General features: G+C 35.7%; 1 protein-coding gene across 1 annotated transcript in view; it reads left to right on the top strand.

The window, feature by feature from the left end:
- The window catches only part of PCDH11X (protocadherin 11 X-linked), a 464470-nt gene extending 448169 nt beyond the window's left edge, over nt 1–16301 (top strand). Inside the window, exon 7 of the mRNA XM_087749107.1 lies at nt 14114–16301. Within this exon, the coding sequence (XP_087605233.1) occupies nt 14114–14505 (392 nt within the window). The 3' untranslated portion in view covers nt 14506–16301. The remainder of the gene's footprint in view (nt 1–14113) is intronic.
- Nucleotides 16302–25898: the final 9597 nt, after the last annotated feature.

Below are 25898 nucleotides of genomic sequence, written 5' to 3'. Positions count from 1 at the left end.
GTTTTTTTGTTTGTTTGTTTTCCCCTTGAGACTTTAATGTCCTTTTCTGCAGACGTTCTGCAGTCATTACAATTTCATCTCCCGGCATTCCAACAGCCCAGTTGGTGGGAGGCTTTTTCCCAGCCATGATAAATTATTCTCTGTCAGAATCCAAATCTGCCTTTTCAAGCCTGATCATTTTTGATGAATTTATTCTGTTAACTTGAGCTTGAATAGAAGCAATAGATGATAATAAATTAACTTTGAGCGTATTAATGTCATCTCTAGGAGACTATGGATGAATTAAGGAATAAATAGATGAAATAGGTTCAATAACAGGCTGGTGAACACTTAGTCAGCAATTGACTGGTAGCTTTTCATTTAGGTCCTTTTATATCCTACGGTTAATTAAAAACCATAGAAAGATTTTAAAGGAACCTTTTGGAATACAGACTAAGTATGAACTCCTCCTGCCATCCATACTTGCTGTAGAAAAGACAGTTGTCAAATGTACTCCACTGAAGCTTAAGGAACATCAGCTTCAGAAATTCAGGTTTGTACACTCTTAAAAAGAACTCTATGTGCCAAACATGGTGAGAGCTTTCTATACGCATCTGCCAGAGCAGCACTTACCCCAGACTTTAAATATCCTTTCTGTAGAGCTTATGAAAAAATAAACATAAATTATGGGCTTTTGTGGATTTTCTTTTATAAACGAGAGGTTTAGGGTAGTATATCAACTTCCATTCCTAACAAGAACTGTTGTGATTTCATCTCATTTGGTTAACTTTAACGTGTGCCTGCTATGTCCAGGATTTCCAAGCTAGTTTGAAACTTAGACTTTCAAAAGAGCTGGATGCTAAGCTTCAGTGACTGTATAAGAAGTGAGTGTTTCTTAAATCTGTTTCTAAGGGATCCTCTGTCATATGCAATAGAGAAGTGGCTGATTGAGGCTTACATACTAAAGAAAGCGATAAGTTCCTTGACAAATCTGAATGCTAGTATTTAACCTCATTTAATAATATATGTTAGGCTTTTATTAGCCTAGGTATACTCATGCCAAAGCTTATCAAACAGGAGCGAACATTACTTTTTTGCAAAGACAATTATGGTCTATTAAATGTATAAAACCACAAATTATTGTTTTATGCTAGGACATCTTGTTATTCAAATAGGGCTGAGTCAAAACTTAACACCTACTCTCTGAAATTTGAAGCTTGACAAATGTATCTTTCTCTTCAGAATCCTCAATATAGACACACGTAGTGTGTGGTTATAATAAGAAGATGTTTATATAATTAAGTTTATAAAAGCATACTTTAAAGATCAAGCAATTTTTTATTCCTATTTTAAACATCTTTGAAGTAATGGAATTTAATTTCCTGAACAAATGGATACCTCATGGGGTTTAACTTTATACCCCCCCAGTTTTATATTTGTGCCCAAAATAATTTCTTAGAATAGATTAATAATAATAATAATAATAATAATAATAATAATAATAATAAATGCACTACCCTGCTTTCAAGCGTCATCATAATCCTCATGGTTGCAGTCACAGAACCTGTCCTGACAGCTATTGAAATGGGCTGAAAAGATTACTGTCAGCAGTTGCTCACTCCCATTCTCTCAGCTGATATTACTGACCCTAAAATCTTCCAGAATAATCACAGCTATGACTGTTCCCTAACACTGTCTTTTTAAAATTACATATGCTATGAGAAACCCTATTCTGTAAAGAATTGTGTCAAATGTTGATCTGGCCTAAATTATTCCCATCATGTGTCAATTGTCCAGGTGCTGAGAGAATCATCTGGTTTAGAGGAGGAAACTACAAGTTTACTAATGTTACTAGCTAAAATTAGAATATTTTTATATTTTAATTGAAAATTACTTAGGAGAACAGAAAATATTGAAGAAAATCTGAAAGTCACTGTTGGAGGTCCTTCAAGGGAAACTGAGGATTAAAACGAAAGAGCGTCTTTTCTGAGAGGCAATGTTTTTTCTTTCAGCAAAGGAAAAGGGGAAAGTTTGGGGTTTATTTATTTATTTATTTTCTATCCTGTCAGCAAAAGTCCTTGATGCCAAAAACTTCTTAATAGTTGGAAAAGGATTATGTGAAGTGATAGAAGAAACGTCCAATCGAACAACAAAACTTAAGCGGAGAAAGTGGTCATAACTGAATTTTTAAAGAGATAACTGTTGAAGTATTGCCTCCTCAGAATGGTGCCAAAACTTCTGAAGGTGCTAGCAATGCCTAGAGAGGCCCAATTAGGACGTCATAGCTATCACAGTAAGTAGTTTTGAACTCATAGGTAAATGATGGAAACTCTAGTCAGGCATCCTTTTCCTTCTTTCAAATACCTATTCTGAATGAGGCTGTGAGCTACTGTGCAAAGATTGCTCCAAATCACTCAGAGCCACACTTCTATGCCTGACTGGAGCACAATGAAGTTTGGATTATGCTGTTTTAAATTATCACCCATTTGAAGTAATTTTCTTTATAAAACAAGATTAAAATGACTGTAATTCAAAACATTTTACCTCAAATTGATGTGAAAATTGTAGTGTTCATATTATTTCCATTTTTCAATTTGACAAAACATTTCACTCCATGTATAAGCTTTTCTGTGTTGTCACTATCTTAAGAGTGAAAATATGCATTTTACTCTGTGCGTTTTACTCTTTCCTGATGTGTCTTATTTCTTAACACTACTTATTTAACTTTTTTAAAGCATGTCTTTATATAGTCTACTATGGTACCTGGGGAAAATATAAGCAGATTTAGGAGGTTTGCTTACCTCCTTTCTACCCCACGCAATAACACTTTATAACTTCATATTGTTAAATTTGTTCTCTGGTCTTTCTACATGCCTGATGGTTAGATAAGTGCTGACGATAAAGCAAAGCAAAGAAGAATTTGAAATTCTAGCTTGACAGAGGTGAAACTCAGATTATGGTGACTTTTATTTACATGAAACTTCCTTTTGTTTGTTTTTGTACTAATACCATAGTAGAAATTTCTCTCTGTATTTTTTCCTTAAGGTTTCATGTCTCCTGAATAAATCATTTAGGAAAAGAATCATCTTTTCCTCAGTTTTATTTCATAGACAGCAGTTATATCAGTAATTCTTTTTAAAAACCCAGTAAATTCTGAGTTACTACTTGAGTTCCCTTTGAATAAGGGTATTTGTTTCATCTAATATAGAGTGCTTCTTACAGACTGCTTGCAGTAGGGAAGTACAGAACAATACTGAAAAGCACTGGAAAATTAAGCAACTTGCAGAAGTCCATGGCTACAGTAGTGCCAGTGAGAATTACAGCTGTAAAGTTCCTGGCCTAAAGATACCAATATACCAATGTACTTATTTTTAAGTTATACTGTATTCAACCGTAAATGCAACAGAATGCCAACCCTATCACTTAATGTAATAGCAATACATATGTCAGCTATCAGACCCTCAAACTCTGGGAAAGAGCTGCTTTGTGTGCTAAATCTGCAAAGGATAATTCATTCCTTACTAGGGGGTATGATTTCATGAGCTGAAAGCATTAACTAGTACATATGTATAGGATAGGTTTAAAGTGATTATGGAAATGTCACCGCAGGACAATACATTATTAGTAGTCCCTCATATGTTGTATGCTGTCCCCTTATGTTTGCTGATAATTAAAAAGCAGATTGGGATGTCATGATAAGAATGAGTGCAAAATGTCCCTTTTATAATTTGTAATAAATATGAAATAGTGGTCTTTCTGTATCCTTCAGTCATCTATTTGCGTTGGTGACAAATGACATCTTTCTCCTTGTAATGTGCCTGCAGGGTTAAATGACTTTATTATTATTAATGAGTCATTGCTCCAGCTTCCCAGAAATAGAGGGAGTAGGAAACATAAGAGATTTAGACCTAAGTAATTACAAATGTAATTATTACCTTTCAAATTTCATTTTTACAGCAATCACAAAGTTGTTAATCAAACATGGCCCTTTCCATGTATTCACACTTTTTTGGGGTCTTTGTCAAAGGGATGAGTAGCTACGTGGTTCCACGGAGGGTAGTCTATGGCAGATTGACAAAGTGGTCATGACAGAAGACTGCTGTGAAAAAATTGGTTAGAAAATGTTGTCTAGTCATCAAGGAGTCTGTGGTTCAGAGGGTTTTCCAAGAGAAAAACCCTCCTGAGCTGCAGCCATATGGAGGATAGTGTCCTCTTGGGGAGGACAGAAGCTGCAGGAGGGGGATCCTTTTGTCCTGTGGAGATATGAAATGTCAAATTTTTAATCCTCCAGTCTGTCCTTCCACAAGGTTGTAGATTGTCATTAAGGAATCTAATAAGCACAATGGAACCGATATGCTACTGGACACTTTAGGGGAAATAAAAAGTGTGCCCTTTTGGCCCTGCAATAGTTATCCTAATTACTAATAATTCTGGATTTTCAAATTTTTAGGTGGAGCACAAGGCTCGTTCTTATGTCGTAATGGTGAGGGAGTCACAGGGAATTTAGAAAAGGGAAATGGTTGTGGATTGTGTTAGACCATGTTGCAGATGCCATGAAATGTAAGCAGTGTTGTTTTTCAGAATCATAATCTGAACTTGAAATTTATTGTGAAATGGGAAATCTGAGGAAAAGCTTTGGAGAAATGAGAACATTTCCTTTTGATAATGTCATTTCACTAAAGTGTCTGAACCATGAACAATTGCCCACAGTTGTTCAATTACTTAATTTAAAAGAATTTCTTAGTATTCTGCTTTAGATGAAACTTTTGTTTATTTTTACTGTAAAGTCAATAAAAAGAAAAGGGAGTCCCTTATGGCATGTAGATACATCAACAAACTCTTAGTGAATAAAGGGCATAAATACAGATATTTGAAGCAGAACTGTAGGTCTTTTACCCCACACCTATTCCTCGAAGGAGTTGCTGTATGTGAGGTATCTGAAACATAACTGAAAATGAACTTCTGCTTGTCGCCGCCTTCATCACCCTGCCTGTATTCTGCATTCTGCTGAGGATGACTCACTCACCTGATCTGCTTATTGTCACAAGTGTTAGAATTCATTATTACAGTAGTATGAGAGCATACTAATATTTTCATGTAGGTCTTTTATCAAGAATAAATGCTACTGACCTTATTTCACCTAGAAATTCTGTTCCTTTCTTCTCTATTTGAAGTTCATCCTTTTTCCTATCTCCAAGCCCAGATCTTTGTTCTCTAGCCAGAGAACCACAAAAGGTAATTGATTTTTTTTTTTTTGTATTACAATGTCCACAGCCTAAGCTTAAGAAATGTATTTTCTGCTGTTTCCACAGCAAATGAGTTTATGTAGATTCAGTAATTCTTAGCTCTCTTTATGAATCTTTATCCTTTCAAGGCATTTATTAATTTATAATAAAATCAGTGAACTACCTCTCCTTCACACACACAATTTTATTTAAAACTTGTACCTTAAAAACTGAGTATACTATCATATTCTGTATACTTACACTGTAGGTATTGTAAGCAAGAATCTTCCTCTTTTTAAAACTTTATGTATATATATATTTGAATGCAAGTGTGAATGAAACCGAGCAACCTCTTTCGCTAGGTTTGAAGAAGAGAGAGAGCAGATGTTAAGAATTATCTGTAGAAATTACTGCTAAGTGAATTTCTTTTTCTAAGGATTAGCTCTACGAAGCTGCATTTTGAAGACTGCTCATTTTATAGTTTCAGACAAACAACCTTTCTGTAGAGACAAAACCTCAAGCTCTTTGTATTGTTTTAATGTATTTTTTTCCTGCTTTTATGGGAAAAGTATAGTAATGGTCATATTTCCATGATATAATACATTTTCTCACTTTGTTTCATCCTTTTAACATGTTCAGTGCCTCAAAATAGTATATTGATATGCCCCTAAATTCCCCAGCAAACCCACATGGAAAAGATTCTCCTCAATGTTAAATTAAATGAAAGAGCATATTACGTTGAATTGACTCTGAATTAAATAAATAAATGAATTTACACAAATACACATCTGTTTAATTGGTGGTAATGGATCCTCATATACATTCCTAATGAGGCATTTGAATAACTATTTGATCACTAAAAGGAGATATAAGTGGTATTTCAGAGTGTACGAAGTTACCTTGTATTGGTTAAGTGATTCTTCTGTCAGTTAGCCCCCATTCTGTTTTAACATGTTTGACTGGATCACTTTTTTAAGTTAAAAAATTTTAAGGGATGACTTCCACTTGCATGTTTAAGAGCAACTTTTGCTGAGCATTTGAAATTTAATCTCTAGAAGTTGACATGAGATATACTATTCTTCATAGCTTTCCTGCATCTCATATTTCAAGTAATGTGTAAGGATATTTAAAAAAGCATAAAACTAGGTTTTATATATGTATACACACACGTGTGAGCAACAGGGCTTTAGAAACATCATCATACTAGAGTATTTAGTGAAATTAGTGTTGTACTTCTTGCTGCAGACTCTCTAATGATGGTTGTAGATACACTACCATTACTACACTTTTTGTCTTCCTGGTCATTGTAACAGATAGCAGGGCTAAGAAAAGCTCATCTTCCCGAGAACGGTAAAAAGTTTTCGGTGCTCTCAATACCGCTGAGGGGGTGGGAGCGAGCGAGCGGCTGTGTGGTGCTTAGCTGCTGGCTGCTGTCAGCCCACCACTTTTAAGATAAAGATGTTACTTGAAGAGGTGTTATTTTTATATTTATTTTATTTTTAATGTTAATTATTCCAGGGTGATAATTGCTGGGTATCTACAACTTTCTGTAGACTCTTCTTTTCCTTACTGCAAATAAGAGTTGTATCCTGAAAGGCTTAAAATGAAGTTTTACACATCAAGAGAGAAAGTTTGCTGTGTTACAAATGCCCTACAGAAAACTCATACTGAAAACGTTTCCTCTTCCAGGCACCAGCTGAAAAATGGCAGCTGAAGCCCTTTTTCATCCAGCGTATTTTCATAGGATGTTGGGTTTATTACAGAAACTTTACATCAGTAAAAGAGCTTAATGTATACCACCTGCAATGCATAGTCTTCTCAGGTATGGGGGAAGAAATGCAAATTTCACCCTTTACTGTGTTTCCAGGTCAAAAGTTATTGCTAGAGGATAAACCATTTTTCACTATGTAGTTTCACCTTGTTTAATTGATTTGAATTTAAATTTATATTCTGTGTTAAATAATGAACAATGTATCAATAATTAAGAAGCTTCAGGACAAATGTGAAACAGTTAATTAAATATTAAATGAAGCACATTGTGTTACCCAGTGTTGTAATCAATATACTAGATTTTAGGCTATTCATTTTAGATGGTCATTATACTTTACAAGTTATGGTTAAAATTCTCATTGATAACTCAATATACACTTCATAGGCTAAGAAACATGCGCCCTTTGCAAATTACCATATCTGTTTTGCCATAATTAGCAACAAAACATGGACGTTAAAGCTGAATACAGTTGGACTGTTGAAGCAATACGGGTCAATGCCGTGTATTCTCCCACGCTGTCACGCCTGTGTTCATTAGGCTGAAACAGAAGAGGTTGCAGGGGCTTTGGGCCCTTGAGGTTTTTTTGCTGAAATATCTTCCTGTGGAAAACAGCAATTATTGAAACTGAACTTTTTATGGGAGCATTGCTTTTAGACCATTTCTGGGTTTTGATTAATACAAGATTGAAATTCTAGTCAGAATAACAATAAGAGATAACTTAATGAAAGATTAATGTGCTTTATTTATATGGCTATTATTTGTGAAGGAAAGATTCACTTCACTTCACAAGCATAGTTAATTGTACAGGAATTACCATATGCTGTCTCTTTTGCCCTGATACTTCCTCCATTCCCTGTCTTCTTCCTCACCAACTTTCCCCAGCCATCTTTGATAACGTTTGCTTGACTAATTGAAGCCAGGTGCAAAATACTCACACCTCGTACCACTGGGATTTTATAATAAGAAGCCTAACTCATGGCAGTTTTTAGGATGAAATTCAAATTAAAACCATGCATGTTAGGATATAAACTCTGTTCACTGGAATGGAAGGAGAGCTTATTCTTGCAAGATATCCAGTACAGGTAGCACATGAAAAAGTGTGACTTCCTGCATGCCTGTTGATTCCGCAGTTATAACATCTGGGGGATCGATCTTCCTCTGGATATGGTTTCTCCCAGGCTCTGGTAGAGGCAAGCTCTGTACACACAGCTGAAAACTAAAGGAAGTGGTGTGTCCTACTTGTTCTTTGAATAAAAAGGTTCAAAGGCTAGAACTTAAGTAACTCTCTTAGGTTTTTAATTTATTGAGACGTGTACAGGAAATAAAATATTCATAGGAAACTTCTCCCAAAGGCATTTTATTATTAAACCAAAAAAAGTAGAGTATATTATAGCAGCAGTTATTTAGGGTTTCTATATTCAAGTTTCTTCCTCCTGACCTTATTAAAGTAACCCAGTTTACACTAACAACTATTCTCCCCTCCCTTTTTTATTGTTAATGTCATTTCTGTTCTCTTCACATAGCGGAGACCGCTAAATGATGTTACCCAAGTGGCCACTTTTGGTCACCAGGGTAATTCTGGACTATAATTTCCCTATATTATGCTTGAATTCCTGCTTAGATTTAGTACCACATTTAGTAAATACACATGGGCAAAAAATGGAGGGGACATGACCCATTCCTTAGGAGCTATTGGCTGAGATGAGTAGTATAAGGTTGTCATCTTCATCACTCTGGTGGGTTCCTGCTGAGCAGGGAGCACTGAATGTGCAATGGGAGCTGTTTAATACGAAATGCTTCAGTAAATGAGAGGCACTTCTGGATGCTGACAGAATAGCATTGGCACTGCAAGCCATGTATTCATATATGTGCTGTGTTGTGAAAATATGAAAAATAGCTCAGCAATGGCATAATTATGGGCAATTTGCTTAATTGCTTGCTAATTGTTGCTTGCTTTATTATGAAACAAGAGTGCTCTAAATGTAACACTGGATGGTTTGCATCCAAAATGTGTCAAAGTCAATACTGGCTTTTCATTAAGACTTCAGCTACATAGCTTTAAAATTCAAGCACTCTATATTCTGTGTTTTAAGTATTTTTTTTAAAATTGTTTTTGAAATTTTCTTTGCACAATTTATAAGCCCCCTAAGCCTGCATCGGTACAGTGTAGTCTGGCAGTTTTTGAACTTCTAATGAATCTGCATACTTTGCTAATGAATACATTTACAAATGTCTTTTGATCATTATTACACATGTGGATAAAGGTGGAGATGTTTTAAGGCTTCTCCGGGAGCTCATGTTCTTGATTGTTCAACTCTTAGAAAAGCACATCTCCCTTTTAACATACACATGCAGATTTTTTTTTTAAAGGGATATATGCAATTCTGAAAGTTTGGCCTAAACTTTTGGAAAACCTCTCTTCTTCTATTTTGACCAAGATAACCTGCTTTGAGCAGAAGGTTAGACAGACATCTTCAAAGGTCCCTTCCAGCCTATCTTTTGTGATTCCGTGATGCAAGTGATGACTTCTCTGTGGCAGACCAAGAAAGGAACCAGCCCACTTGATGTTGTCGTAGTAGTATGTCTCCCTTTTGGGGGTGGAGGGGAGGGCATAGGGGTAGAAGACAAAGTGTTTCATTTGTACACCAAGTATATACTGACAACTTTTCAACATTATGAGACTGCTGGTAATGCAGTTGTACTAACAGCCTGTCTTCACTTGGGAATTCTCTATGAGAAATATTCTTAAAACTGGAACATAATATTAAGCTGGAAATGCCAAAGTATGCAGTATTGTGCCACGTATTTTGTAGACGGAGAGGGAGGGTAGCATTGTAGAGTCCTTCAGCTTTCATCCCCCAAAAGCAAAGATAATCACCAACATTTTTATTTACTATCTGTAAAACTCTACACAGGGTTTATAACCACAGGAAGTCTCTAACTGAAACAAGCAGGGAAAAAAAATCAAACGGTATTTTTTTATAATTGTTTTGACTGAAGGATAGCTACCAGGCAAGGTTGGAATTCCACATTTTCTTAAGTGAGAGTAAATATTCTTACTGAAAACCGCTTTGACCTATAAATGATAAAGATTGTGGAACACTGAAGAAAGTCTTTTAACTATTGTGCTTTTAGTTATATTTGACAGCTCTGGTCTAAACATTTCATAAGAGCTGACAGACACATTCTTTAAAAATGTTCTTAGTTCTGAGGCAGACAATTTAAAAAGTAGTTTCATTCCTAAAACAATCAGGAGTTCAAATGAAAGTGGTAAACTCACATGCGCCTGAGTGTGATCTATTCTATGAATTAAAAATTCTCTTTTATACTACTTGTATGGCATGGTTGAAGAGTCTTCACGTAGTATGAAAAAAATATCTAAAATTAAAGGTTTATTACTGAGTGAAGTAAGAAATGAGGTAGACTAATAAGAGTTCAATGGAATGTATTGTTTATTCGTAATACATGGGGGATGTGTACACTTCTATTTCCATTTACAAACCTGTCATATCTTATGTGAGAAAATGTTACTAGACACTGAATTTCAGTAGCGAAAACCATAATTTCTTCTGAAAATATTCAGAAACAGCAGGAACCTTCTTTTACTTGATTGGTAGAGGCAGATGTCACAGATGTTTCTGACCACTGAGTACTTATTGGACTATGCAGAATAATTGCCTACATTACTACTTTCGAATGAGAGAGAAGGGCTCAGAAAACTTTATTTTCACCCACATTTAGCAATGACTTGCAAAGATGCAAAATAGAAGGAAGCTTGAAGAGCAGCAGCTAGAAAATGCCATGGTCAATTTACACAGCCTCTGATAACTGGCCACTAGAGCACTGAACTTCACACTCACCCAGCTGTGTGGCTTGAGTGCCTCCTCAGATGGTCCTCTGGGATGCTCGGCTGAGCCAGCCAGAGAATCCTTTGTTTAAAGTAGGCAGCAAGTGGTGGAGGAGAAGCCGGACACGGTGCTGAGGACAACATCTCAATGCTAGTTACAGTGACCTCTTTGCGTGTTAAGTCTGTAACAGAATATTTGGAAACCAGCTGCATTCTATTGCAAGTTGGCACCATTAGTACAATACATTGCTAACATCAGGCTCTCTTCTTTGATAAAATAGGGAATTGTTAAAAATACATTTTTAACAAGTAAAGCATAGTTTAGATGACAGTGCAATGCCAGCGCCAAGTAGCTATTTAGAAGGATTTCAGGTGCTGAAGAAGCAGGAGAATGATGATATGTTAGGAAAATAGAGAATGAATTAGACTGCCAGAAAGAAGCTACATTTCGTGGCCTGGAAGAGCAAGCAAAAAAGATAATGCCTGGTGAATATTCATGCAGAAAATTTCCTACATTTTCTTCTAGGTTCACTCACAAACAGATCAATTATGCTCCAACAGTCATTGTGCTAAAACCATAATATTTCACACTGCTGGTTATATTTATTTTTACTTTATACCAAACAGAAACTGTTTTGCATCCCAATTATCCTTGCTAGTACTATTTACTGCACCAGATCAGTTGATGAGATTTTCTAAGTTTCCTTTAAATGCAGATATTGGGCACCTTGCCTGCCTCACACTATACTCATTGTAACACCTGTAGTTAATTTGCATTAAAAAAAAACACAAAACTGTGTTATTAACTTTTTTTTTTTTTTTTTAAATAGTACTCCTTTTAAAGTTAATCTAGATGTTACGGATATAATCAATTTTTTGAATTTATTTCTTTTCTTTTTTTTAATGAGTGCAGTATATTATAAAACAAAACTTGACTGTTACTGTTGGAAAAAAAATGAGTCAAACATCATACAGAAAAGTACTTGTATTTGCTAAATACTTCTTTTATTTCCTGTTCTTCTGCAACACTGCAGAGGTGCTCAGTAGAAAAGGGTCTTAACTCTTCAAAGTTAATGAAAGCTGTATGGTTTACATATTATTAATCATAAGCTGTGATGAAAAACATACTCTGACAATCAAGATTATGTGTACCACATACCAACATCGAAAGAAAGATTATGACTGCTACAAAAAGTGTATCTTCTAAACAGTCCTGCGTTGGCAGACTGTTGTGTATCGTGAAACCCCATCTCAAAGCCAAAATAATTTGTATGCATAACTTATGATTATGCCCAGGATTGTTCTAAAGTTGGGGGGGGGGGGGGGAGGGGGCAGGGTTTGTTAGGGTTTTTTTTTTTCTAAAACTAAAAAAAAGTCTCCTTATTAACAGAATAAACAAGACTGTCATTCTGACAATGTTGTTATTCTTAGCATGGTAACATGTTCCAAGTCTACAGGCAGTCTGGCAACGCATGGCACAAAATTACTGTCCTACTGATCTGTCGAGATGGTGTAGAGAATGTTTTATAAGTGACCTTTTATTTCTGCAGTTGCCTTGCCTAAAACTTAAATTTTTATTGCCAAATGCTTCTTTTGATGGTTTAGCTGTGTTTACTCTCTTACTGAAGTTTGAGAAAGATAGTACAATATAAGTATTTTAACCACTTGCTGCGAAGAGGTAGAAAGGCATAGGTATTATTTCTAAATAAATAATTCTGTGTTTTTCAGTTTAACTGAATTGATAGCATGTTAAGAGTGATTAGAAAGCCTTGAGATAAAAAGAAACACCGAGGTACTGGGTATCAAAAAGGCTTTTTTAATAAATACAAAAAATAGTTTCTGTATAAAAGAGGGATAGCTCAACACTCTGTCAACGTTGTACCTGATTTCAATGAATTGCCTTGATCAGAAGAGAAGCAAACCTGGGTAATTAAAGAGCTTAACAAGACTTCTATATACTCAAATTTATGTCTCTAATAGCAGATAGTAGGACACAGAAAGATTAATCTACCAGTAGTAACTTTTTTTTGCAGGAACTATTGCCTCTGCTGAATTATTTCCATATTTATGTCTCCTACTGCCCATCAAAACTGGATTAGAATTTCAACAGCAAGGTGCCAAAGCTTTGTCAGGATTACATTGAAAAATACTGAGACAAAATGACTGAAGACATGTTGAAATGCCAGTAATAGGGCAAAATAGCATTTATAAACAATCATTTCTCTAACTGGCACGTACTCATACAGCATACTTAAGGAGAAATAATCAAGAATATAGCATTCATGATACAACAAGCAACCAGTTGCCTACTTAAACGTGGTGGATTTAAAAAAGATGTATCCTGTACTTTGGACAGCAGCATTATATATTTCAACACCTGAAGGAAAAAATTAATTCATTTGTATTGAGATGTAACATGGAAATATGTATTTGTGCTTTGTAGCTTTGCACAGATTTCAACATGCAAAGTATTTATTAAAACAGAAATGCAGCATGTGTTTAAACATAAAGCTCCAAGATTGTTTATGTATTGCAAATTACGTCTTTCAGATTTAGTAGTTTACTTTGCCTTTGAACCAATTATAATTTCTATAATCCTTTTTCAAGGGCACAAACCTTGCATCTGCTGAAGAAATCTGGTTCGATTACTAGTAAACTACAGAGGTTACAGCTTCTTTTGCTATTACCCTTTGATTTTTCAAGGTTTCCAGTATCGAATGCATGGAGAAATCAATTCTCTTTAAAATAGCTGTTACGCTATCTTTAACTCTTAAAGCTCTTGAGTGCATCTTTGAAGCCAATGTACCATCTTTGGCTATGTGTCCAAATTAATTTTGTTTTGCCTTAAGCAAAGCAAAACAATCCAAAAATCCAGTTTTAAGAGAACATTAAAAAAAAAAAATCCTAATTTTAATAATTATATTTTTTCAAGTAGCTGTATGAAAATATATAGATTATTAGAAAGCTTTTAGCTTTATTACACAAATGACAACTTTAAGAAGTGAAAAGGTCATTGTAAGTAGAATGTATAAGAGCTTTAGTTACATAGCTGTAATGATGGTATCATCTGCTCATTGAACATTAACTTTTTTCTGATGATAGCCAATGACAACACTGTGGGCCCCAAACTTGCAAACATCTAAACCTTCACTTAAGTTGTACACCTGGAGGTATTTTCTTTCCGGACCGTGGCCATTATTGTAGAACTGGGATTACTTTGTTAACCTTGATTCCCTGTGCACATCAGTCTTTGGACCTCTGATAACGTCTTGTCTTTTTCCATCCTCCTAGCTATTGAAGTAAATCTCCAGAAAGCCCTGGCCGAAGCCTCTGAAACCTGCACACAGGAGTGTCTCATCCTAGGCCATTCTGACAACTGCTGGATGCCACCTTCTTTGACACAGTATCAGCAGTCCAACACCCCTTTGCCATCGTTTGGCTTCCAGCAAGGCTGGGGCCGAGGAGCCAGGCCTGAGGGACGACACACTCTTGGGAGGCCCCTTCCAAAGGACGACACTGACAAAGGCCAGGGTGGGCCCAGGCCCCAGTTCTACAACACCTGCAAAAGACATTGCGCCAGCGAAGATCCTGTCAAAGTCATTCCTCTGGCAAACTTCGCCGCGTCCCACCAGGCACCGGTGTCTGGGAGTAGCACTACGTTTATACATGAGCACCAGCTATAAACGCATATCTGACAAATCCGTTATTTCAGGCTTTAAGTGTGACTGTATATAGTCACAGCCTAACACTGTTCTTAGTGCGTATACAAACTTGTTAGGCTTGTGAATATTTATGTATATAGAATCCTAAATTTGAAATTGGAAAGCTAAATCCTTAGGACTTAGTTAAAAGAAACTTACCATAGTTGTTGGCAAAATCCACAAAATGGGGAAGAAAACCCACAACCCAGAAACAATCAACAAAAACCACAAAATCCTGTTCATTTTCTTATATGGGGCATATAGTGCAAATATCTGCCAGCAGTTCTTCCTCCCTGTTGAAAGCAATTTCTTAGTACAGTTCGGGGAATATTACAGTCTAAATATAGCTTACTCAAATTTTTCTTTGTTATAATTTATAGCATATTCATAGATTTCATCTTCCATTTGCTTAGCAATAGAGATCAAGTGGGCAATTTCTCATTTGATTACCTTACATAATAGAATTAATAAGATCCTAAAATCTAATTCTTAAGAAGGATGGTATATCTTTCCACCAAAATCTATCCGTTACGTAATTAAGAAGGAAAATGTATTTAAAGACATGACAACTGCTTTTGATTTTAATTTTTATTGGCTCCATCTACAGGTATTTATTCTTTGAAAGAATGCAATAGATGAAATAGCTCTCAACTAGGCTTTTCTGTGTGAAATAAACAATGTGACAATGATAGGATGTGCAAGATCAGAACTGGGGAAAAAATTATAAATAACTTTTTTTTAATTTCCAAGATTTTCCTTTCAACAATATGATACATATGATGCTTTTCAAGCCATAAATCTATTTCTTTTTTTTTTTTTTTTTCATCTTGCAGAGGTTGCTTTGGCTACTGTTCCTGTTAGTTGAAAATTATATGGGCACTGATGAAAACAGTAGGAAAATGGGGTACTTTTTTTTGGCTGATGTGATGTCGTGGCTGCAAGCTACTGGTGTTTAAAAGAATATTATAGTGATGTATACACCTTTTTTTTTTTTTTTTACAGCTATATTCACCTATTGTAAGTATTCAGTAAAAGGTTAGCTATAATATTAGTTAATTCACCACAAACCTGTTAGATGAAGGAGTACTCGTCATTGTGGCTTAGTTTATTAGAGAATGACTGACAGTTCTCAGCAAAGAAAGACGAATCTAGGTAATGAAAGCTGGATAAATGTAATCGTAAACACATCCCAATCATATTATTTGATAAAGTCTCAAGATGATTCTCTTTAAAGATGAGGGATTTTTTCCGATGTTCTGTGTACTGGAGGATATATTCTTAATAGTGGCAGAAAAAAAGCTGGTAAATTCTACAGTGGATGATTTTTCTTAGATGAAAAAACACATTTTCCTTCTAGTATTTTGTTGCTGTTTAGCCATTTCATCATTTACAGTATGTACATACCAAGAAATTTTCTCTTTAAAAAACTGCATAACTTTGGTTTGATTGCTACATTAAGTGAGACAATCGAAATTGTACGGAGGGGAAAAAGACAGCGTGTGAATATTTCCTATGGACAGAATTCTATGTAGGCTTCATATTGTAACTTAAATCTGTAATTTATAAACAAAACTGTGTGTAAAAATGCTGTAATATTAGCTGCTTGTAAAATTTACGGAAGTTCAAGTTGTTGAGGGTTTCCAATGAATGCTAAAAGAGCTTCTCTTATGTGCCCAGCAGGTATAAGTAGCTTTATATATCGCTGTCCCCACTGTAAATCTATTCAAATCACATTTAGATTTTATGTGCAAAATAAAAGAAACTTCACTTTTAACCTACTGATAGCATTTTAATTAATGAACATCAGATTATCTAATGATGTACTTTTTTTTTTTTGTTAATGTAGTTTTCAATAACATTTAGAAAGGATGTGGCACACTGGCTTCCAGTTGCATGTAAATCCTGGAAAAAAATAATAATCCTTTGGGTACTGACACACAATAGCCGACACAACTCATTTCCAATTCCAGGACAATTAAAAATTTGACAAATTAATTCATACCTAATATATACAAAGCCCTTTGTTGTTTGCTTTGGAGACATCACGATGAGAAAATTCGGCAGTCCTTTTCAGGGATATGCAAAAAAAGCTTATCTGTAGTTTACACAGATTTACCAAACATATTAATTGTGCAAATTTAGAATAATGCTGACAGCCAATGCTTCCCATTGTACGCAGAGGACTTTAGTTTTTATTACAGAGGGCTGCCATACCAAATGTTTACAGAACTGGCAGCTGCATCAGAAAACTCTCAGGTTTTTTGCCTGCAACATTTCCTTTCTGGCTGGAAATTGTAACTGAAATTTCCTGGCAAAGAATTCATTTCTACAATTTTAGGATTTTTGTAGGAGAAGGTGAAGGAACCAGAATCAGTGCTTTTTCATAGGTAGGGAAAAAAACCCAACAAACTTCACATTTCAATGTTTAGGGTTTTGGGTTCCCCCCCCCCCCCCCCCCCCCGCAAAGATACAGAAGCAATTAACCATCCCCCTTTCTCTTGAAAGCAAACAAACAAAAAAACAACAAAACACCAAAACCAAACAACAACAAAAAATTGCTTAAACAAAAAGCATTGTAAAGATGAACCTGATTGTAGGAAGTATTGAATGTTATATCCATGAAATTGTGTTGTGATATTCTAAAATTCTGTCAACAAGACACAGAACAATTAATTGTAAATACATGTTGTATCAGAAGTTAAATGGTTCCCTCATTTTTATATATTATGTATCTAATATATAAAACTATGCATTTGAGGCAACATTTTTCTGAGTGGCATGTCAGTATCCAGAGGAATAACTTTACTGGAGACTCTTTACACATCTTGCCATATATACAAATAATTTATCTAGTACATAGACTGTATATTTTTCTGTAATTTTTTTTTAGTCATTTAACTTATTTTATCTTACTTGTGTGAATTTGTGGAGAAAACAATCCTATATACAATATACAGTAAAATGGTAGTTACATGATTAGATTTGTTTCATACAGTGTAACAATAAAGGAAAACCTTTGCCTTCAAAGTAACGTGTCACACAGTCTAGCCTAGATTATCCCCCCCAACTCAATACATGCTTGTCGCACTTCTAACTATTGCATCAAAGTTATGGGTAGTGGTGGCAGAAAGAAAGGCACTTCTTTCCATATTGTGAAGCAGTCAATTATTAAAAAAAACAAAAACCAACAAACTTAGGAAAAAAAAAACTGACGTCAAACTGTTTGAAGTAAAACATGCTGTTTGTTTTCCTAAACTGTGTTGTATTCTGAAGTGTAACTTAATTCTAAAGAAAGAATAATTAGGCATGTCTGCTTGGCCAGACAGAGGCTACTGAGCACCTGCTCTCTCTGGGCTGTGAGCTGGCCGGATGCAGGTCATTTAGCTAATTATCATGGCAGTGAGCCCATGCTAATAGGACCTGAGGGCTTATGAATGTTAGCATGACAGCTAGCTTGACATAACATTAGGTATGTGGTTCTGAATCCAGCCAGGTCTTTTTGCTTGGCGTAGAGCTGGAGGAGAGCAGCCACTTCGTATCAGACATCTATGACCCCAGTGTGTACAGATCTGTTTGGGTTTTTTGTGAGAGAAGTGAAAGTTTGCTCTGTTGTATTCTGAGCAAGCTGTAATCCAGCATGGAACCCCATCAGCCCCGAGCTACCATTATTACCCTGCTTCCAGAGTGGTCAAGCCAAAGACAATAGACCTAAATAATTTCTAGTCAGTAATGGTTGATTAGCTCAAGGTTGTTTGATTCAAGCTCATAAAGTTTGAGTTTTTAAAGCTTGAACATTTACACTTGACTTTGTTTGCTCAAGTTTTGCTTTTGCATCTTCAATACCAATCCTTAATGAATGATTATCAATTAAATGCTTGTACTGCAGTTTACTACCATTATTTAACTGGATAAATAAAAAGGAAGGGATTGGTTTGTGCAGACACAAAGTAAAGTTGAAGGCAAAGATTTTATTTGGTATACGTAGAAAAATTGTGTATAACTTATGTTATCCCTAGTGAAGAAAAGATTGACGATTTCTTGTAAATATTTGAGTTTGTATTTCTGGGAAATCTCCCTGCTCTATGGTATACTACAGGATCTGAGAGTGAGCAGTGTATGTCTGTGTATTGAAACATCCCTAACCACACTTTACAAATCATGCAGTTGGACATCATATACTATAGTCCAGCAGCATTTGAAGTCCAGTAAATTTGCAGTAGTTCTATTTCAGGTTTCTGTACAGCATGATGTCTTGTTAATTACAATGCTTATTAATAAACTAGATCCACAAAAGCAGTTTTCTCCTTTGCACTGTTTTCTTTGTGTTTCTGAAATATAAGGCTTTTAAAAGTATTCCTCTAGCTACGCTTCTCTCCTATTTCCAGCTTTCCAAAACTCATTTCTTTGTGAAGCCCCAAACTCTCAGAAAGTGAAGAAAATTTAACTTTATTTGCAGTTGCTTCATGCAACTGAGCAGCAGGCTTTTGGTAAACAGTAGAAATAGTCACACAGAATGTGTACAGCAATCTAGCTTTATGTTATCAGAAATATCTTCCATTTCTGTGTCACTGCATTTCATACCAAGCTCCCTCCTTCTACTATGCCTCTGATACACTTACTTATAGAAAATCATTATGAGCTGGAGGCAGGAGGGTTCATGGGTTTTGTTTTGTTAGAAAATAAGCTATTTCTAATTGAGAGAACATGGTTAATAAGTTGTTGTTGAGCTAAAGGGATTATCCTCTCACCATGAATGTGATATAACGAAATAACCGTCAAATGAGGAACTAATGAAACAACATTTTATGCATTTTTCTGTATTATTTAAGTCCATATTTAAAAAGCAACTCTTTTGATAGCTGTGCTGACACTAAGGCAGTAGTATCTTATTCTTTGACGCAGTTATGGCTTTGCAAGTATAGCTTTCTTGTCTGCAGGACCTTTTCAAGCAGGAAAATATTTTGGCATCAAAACTGTGCACATGTTCCTTCACTGACAATAACTGTTGAAAGATCAGTTGTTATTCTAAAGAATGTATTCAGCCTACAAATTAAAAAAAGACAAAATGGATAAAAACTTCTGGAGATGGAGAGTTTCCCTGGTTTGGATGGTGAATTCTCAAGCTGGGATCAGTAATATTTTGAAGAGCAACCTCAGGAAGCAATGAAACTGTAGAATTTCACAGAGATCTGATAAACCAGAGTAATTGAGCAAGGCAGAAACATGTAGTACCTGAAGACATGCGTAATTTTAGCATTGGTGTCACTGTGCAAAACTGCAGGGGGATCGCAGCAGTAATGTTTCCTGGGAGCCACCTGTTTGCTGTCCTCCCTGGGGGCACAAGGAATACCTGGAGCACTTCTCTGGCCACAGTGGAAATACTTGAATCCAAGGTATTTGCTGTGGAGCTCTATAGAGTGCAATATTTTCACCAAAGCGCTGCAGCACTGAGGGAGGGCTGCTGCAGTGTTTAAAAAACATCCCTTACCTGTAAGATGGACTCCAAGACCTCCTGCTACGTCATTTGCAGTGAGGTAATGGCTTGTTAGAGCATACACATGGATTTATTTAAAGAAGAACATGTGTTTACCAATAGCAGGCAATTTTGGAGATTATGCTGCCCGTAAGATCATTTAGCATTCTTGCCTTTTCTTCAGGTTTCTTCCAGGTGTGGCCTTAGGATTGAGCTGTAGTTCGATTGAACAGCAGCTAGTCTGCTTCTCCTTAGAAGTGCTACGTATCAAGCAGAAGAAGAAAATGAGCAAGAAGGTACTTTCTACAACGAATAGAAGACAGCTGTCCTCCCTTGTGTGGTGGTGAAAGTCGTGTCTTAAGAAGGTACATATGGACTCCACTTGCACATAACAAGTATTTTTCCAAGATGTAATCTTTTTGTCCTGGTCCTTGCATTCATGATCCTGGATGAAAATATATCATGTCTGATAACTACAATGAGACTAATGATATATTTCCATTTTTATTATTTTAGTGATTTAGTGGTCTTTTGATGGTGCTGATTTCATACTTAAAACTAAAGCTCTAACAGTAAATGCATTTATGATCTGAAAGCTATGTCTTCATATTTAATTCAAAACTGGAACTTTAATCTGTAGGCCCATGCTTCCTCGATAGCTTTTAACTCTAGAATCGATGCTACCTCTTCGTACACTTTTCTCCACTAGGATTAAGAAGTCTGTATTTACAAAAAAGAAAGTTAGTGCGTACACCTATCAAAGAGACAGATAAACGAAGTGCCTGCAAGCACTGTACTAGACTTCAACCCATAGCTTTAAGCCACCAGCTGTGATGTGTTCTAGAGCAGATGAGTAGGATGTGCAAAGAAAAAGACATCTTCTAAGGCACTGAAATGAAGTTATTCATTGCTACTGCAGCTGTTATGTATGTAGTAAAAGAGCTGATTAACATAATAAGATTAAACTAAGAGAAATTGCTTTTAACCTGTATTTAGCTTGAGTTGTTGTTTAGTTATCAGAGATGATAAAAGACTGCACCCAAAGGCTTGTCTAAACTTTCCAAGTGTCAGCTGTTCTCTAAAAGATGTGTTTTTGCTTCTCTGCTGTGTAGATCAAGCTTCAATTTATAGGTGTATGGAACTACAATAAGCCAGTGTATAGTTCTCAGGAGACTAATTGAACAGAGGAAAGTTAAAATCAGCCTGAAAAAGGAAGTGATTATAAGCGGGGTGTGCTGGCGGAGGGAAAGGTGAATAATTTGAATGCTTTAGGAAAAATACTACAAAGACACAGGCAAGCTGGTAAAATGAGTGACTTTTCCAGCTAACAGATAGACTGAGATAAGTCTGCAGACTTGCAGTGCAATGCTAATTTTGCCAACATTTTGTGGATACATACATTTTTTGTTTTGCATAAAAATATCTGTTAAAACCAACATAATCAAGATCCGTAATGGCAAAGACAACATACCTGGAGTATTTTTAGGCCTTTTGAAAAAGGCCCTTGTACCAGGTAGGCCTACTGGCTAATTTCTGGTAAATATAAAGGGACTCTTGCTGGTGCTGTGTGAGAGCTAACGCCTTCAAGTGATTCTAACTAGAGAGGCCAGAATGGACCATAGTGGTTTAAAACCTAAAGTTCAATGAAAAAAGAAAGATGTGTAATCAATCTACATATAAATATACACACTCTCAATTTAATTTGCTTTGTTTTCAAAGTTCATCCATGTACAAGAGACAAATGTCATCACTGAGCATCACACCAATTACTATATCTAATCTAAAAATATTCATTATATTATGTAGGTGTGCACAAAGTCAAAGCTGCCTGTCTTGGCAGATACAAGTTGCTGTTTGTTTTAATTGCAGTGGAGACATTTAGCACTGTGCCTGCCTGGTAACATAGGAAACGTAATACAAGACCTTGACATCTAAAAAGATTAGACTGTCTGAGCTGACTGGCTCATAAAAACGATGCTGAAGAAATTGGCAAAGAAAACAAGTCTCTGAAATTCTAAACAAGTATTTTAAATGCAGAAAAAATAATCTAAAGGGTCATATTTGCAGCTTATGTGCTGCAAATAATGTGCTACACAGCTATATCCATATAAAAGTAAAATTTTCACAGTGAAGCATGGTAAGAAAGCCCTTTTGTTAGCTAAATTCACTCTCTTGCAATGATTACACACAATCAATCTACTTGGATTTTTAAATGCTTTTTATCAGATTTCAGCCTATTGAATCATAAATGTATTTTTGTCAGTGTAATACTACTGAATATTGAAGAAAAGATCAAATTTTCCAACCCAAAAGCTGTCACTTCAGTCTACAAAAGGCAGTTATTGAAGCCTATTACTGTTTTGGAAATGCTTGTCTGAAATTCCCTCAAAATATGCTACTAAAATACACAGAAAGGACCAAGAAAACTCTGATATTGAAGATTTATGCTGTAAAATTTGAGTTAATTTGCATATAAATGTTTCATAGCACATATGAAATGTAATGAAAATTCAGGGATGTTAATGCTTTCTCTACTCAGAACATCTGACCTAAAGTGAGTACCTGAATCTAATTACAACGAAAGTAAATCTAGCCAGTAGGCTGAATAGAAACAAACATATAAATACATATACACATGTGCCTATTACATATTGGGAAAAAAAAAAATTCTTTCTGTGTACTTCTAATTAGACACAATAGCCAAGGACAGACACATCACCCTTAATTTTAGGGAGGTGTTTTGTCAAAGTTAATGGTCTAAAGTATCTCTGAGCTGGGTACTGGGAAAAAGGTACCTGCAGGGGTAATTCCTTCACTTCTAAAATTTCAGAATCTGCATGTGCCCAGCTGATGACGGAGGAAAGCTGGAAAACTAAGATTACATGTCTGCCTTTTAGGTAGCTAAAATCAAATGAATCCGAAACCTAGTATTTACGTAAAAGATTATATTCTATATTCTAAGTATGAAAATTAGTGTGATCGGTGGGTATCAAAGAAAAGAAGCCCAACCCCTCTTCTCCCACCAAGCATGACTACTAACCTCTTCAGAATGCTGTGCCTGCCAGGATGCACCTGGTTGTGTTTTGTCTTTCATGCCAGCTTCCTGTCAGAGGGGTATAGAGAGGCTGACATTCGATGTACGCAAAAGAACAAAGAATAGGTTTTGCGTTAAAGCCAAATTGGCAAATATTTTTGTTTCCTGTGACAAATTCTGCTTAACTAGCACAAGAGCCAGCCGTGCAGAGAAGTGTGCTCCTATAGTGTAAAACAGAATCTATTTAAGAAGGTAAGTACAGTTGCTGGGTTTCCACTTCCCTTTCTTCACTCCCTTGCTAAATGCTGCACTGGCACATCACTTTCTTTTCTGTGACAAGTCTTTCGGAAAGCTAACAGGGAGCCAACTGTGCTTAGGCATGTGCACCTGTACCATAGAGGAACCAAATGAAAACATTAAATAATGTTTCTCTGTGCAGGAGAAACATCAAGAGCAAAAACATTCTGCAAGAAGCGTTGCCATAATGCAGAGAAATTGGTAAATAGTCTTGCCTCTTCATGAAAAAAGAAAATTCTTCTGAACTGGGAAGTGTCTTATTTTTAGGAGTTTACCTGTTTGCTAAGTGCTTACATCTGAACAACCTGTGGCTGCAACAAACCAAGAAAACAGTTATGTCAATGAAATTGCTTTCCCTCAGCTTCAGTTTAACAGCTGATCACCTGAAGGAAGGTCACATGAAGGGAAATGGCACTTCAGAGAGAAGGCCATATTGGACTGACTGGGTGATATCCCTTTCTCCTTTACTTGGAAATCTCTTGGAATGCCATCATCCACAATGTAGAGTCACACAAATCCAACAGTGCCATTTCAAACAGGGAAAGTACTAAAATCTATTTTTCCCAGTACATTGTTTCAATATTTAGCAACTCCTTCTATGCACATTTGAAACTCCTCACTTAAGTTTCACAAGTTTACTCCAGCCTGCACCATTAGTTTTCAGAATGCATTACTAATTATTAATTCATTACTTGCTGAGCTGTGTCAACAATGCATGTTCTCCACATGGTCAAGAATGGCAGCTTAATGGCAGCTGCCTTACTCATCACATCTGCCTCACATGCTAGAGCATGTGGCACAAGAATTAGGATTTGTTTGCCAGGTTTGGCAACTTTCTGCTTTCCAGAAAGGCCCTCAACTTATGAGATTTCCAGAAACATCTATTATATAAGGTCATAGTTGGCTGTAGTTGGAAACAACTTAGTTAAAGGAACACCAGCTGTAGTAACATCAGCGGTAGAAAGTTTGCAGCACACGCAATGGTGACTTCAGTCTGACTGAAAAGCATCTTTAGTAGTATTCTCCAAGTCAATTCGTGGATGATAAATGACCTGAGATAGAAGTTTAACATGAGAAATGTGCACAGGCAGTAAAAGTGTGGATGTGGGTATGAAAGAAATTATTAATAACATGAGTTACATTTACCTGGTTCTCAGTTCAGCTGGGCATAAATATGCACAGTAATGTAAATATGTACTGTGTATTTTTTTATATTTTTAAATCATTTCCTCTCCATCTTCCCCTCAACTTTAGTCCTTTTATCATAAACCTTTTTAACTACTCAAAAATACTCCTCTTACTGTGAGTTATTCACCTTTTTCTCAAATTTTTCCCAAATCCTTACAACTTAGTTGCCTAGTCATAGTTACCTTCACAGACCAGATGTGACATAAAAATGAAATAATAACAAATATAAATTCAAAGAAGTTTTGCTTGTGATTTCAGTGCAGAAAGTTCATATCCAGAGTAGGAAAATTATTCTTTTATACAGCTACATTACAATTCTTAACTTGAAGTGCAGGCACATGATAAAGCTACATATTCATATTGTATTTCACACAGACTTTATAAACTTGATTTGCCATTTTCTTAAATGGAGTTTATGGCAGCTGTAGTAACTGAAAGGCTTACAGATTCTTCTGCAGAGGAATGTGCCCATTTTTGCTCAGTTTATGAACACCAATTTAAAAAGCCAGAGTTTGTGACTATTGATTCCATAACTGATAGTTTGCATAAAGGGTTTAAAATGTAGTGATCAATGAGTGCTGACCCTCTAGAGAGGCTTTAGCTCTTCAGCATAAGTCTAAGAATTTTGACATAAGGAGATTGTAACTATATTGCTTGGTAAAAAAGCTGAATTAATCAAGGTTATTGTAACCTTGTTTATTAAAAAAAAAAGAAAATAATGTATTTATTACAGTAGATGGTGTAGTAAAATTACTTTTTAGTCCTGACAAGTGTTAATTTATAGTAGTACTATTACTATGGAAAATTATATGTATTGAGGCAACTATGACAAAGGTGATTTGTACAAATCAGTAAGTATTACATCACATACTTCTATCCTTAACCAGCACAGTTAATAAGAAAAGGTCTGGGTCATAGTATCTTTGGATACTATGGCAGCTTGTTCCTTTCTGGTCTTCCCATACAACTGCCACAATTTCAGCAACAAAAAAAGATTTTAGCAAAAAGGAAAACAAATTTACCTCTCAATTTCTGTTTAAGGGAGCTTGCATTCTAGAGTAATTTAAGTGTGACGCTAGAAATGAAGCTAGCAAAAGTAATTGAGCCTTCCTAATTTTAATATAATTATCAACAACTGAAATTAAGAGAAAACAGTTATGCCAACTGAGTGTTCAAGGAAGGCAGTCAATATGGAAATTATCAACAAAGGACATCCTGGTTTCTAAAGCTATCATGAAGTTTTAGGAGTTGAATTCTGTAAGGGAATGAAATTAGCACTACAATTTCTATTAACATGGTAATTTTTACTGTCAACTTCCTACACTGTCAGATGCTCCACTTTGGGCTCTGTATCTAAAAAACTGCATCCTTAAAGGGATGTAA

The sequence above is a fragment of the Nipponia nippon genome, unplaced genomic scaffold (assembly GCF_047370975.1).
Source record: "Nipponia nippon isolate SJK-2023a ecotype South Korea unplaced genomic scaffold, ASM4737097v1 scaffold_12, whole genome shotgun sequence".
NCBI lineage: Eukaryota > Metazoa > Chordata > Aves > Pelecaniformes > Threskiornithidae > Nipponia > Nipponia nippon.
The sequence above is the reverse complement of the archived record's forward strand: the minus strand, read 5'-3'. Positions and strand labels throughout refer to the sequence as shown.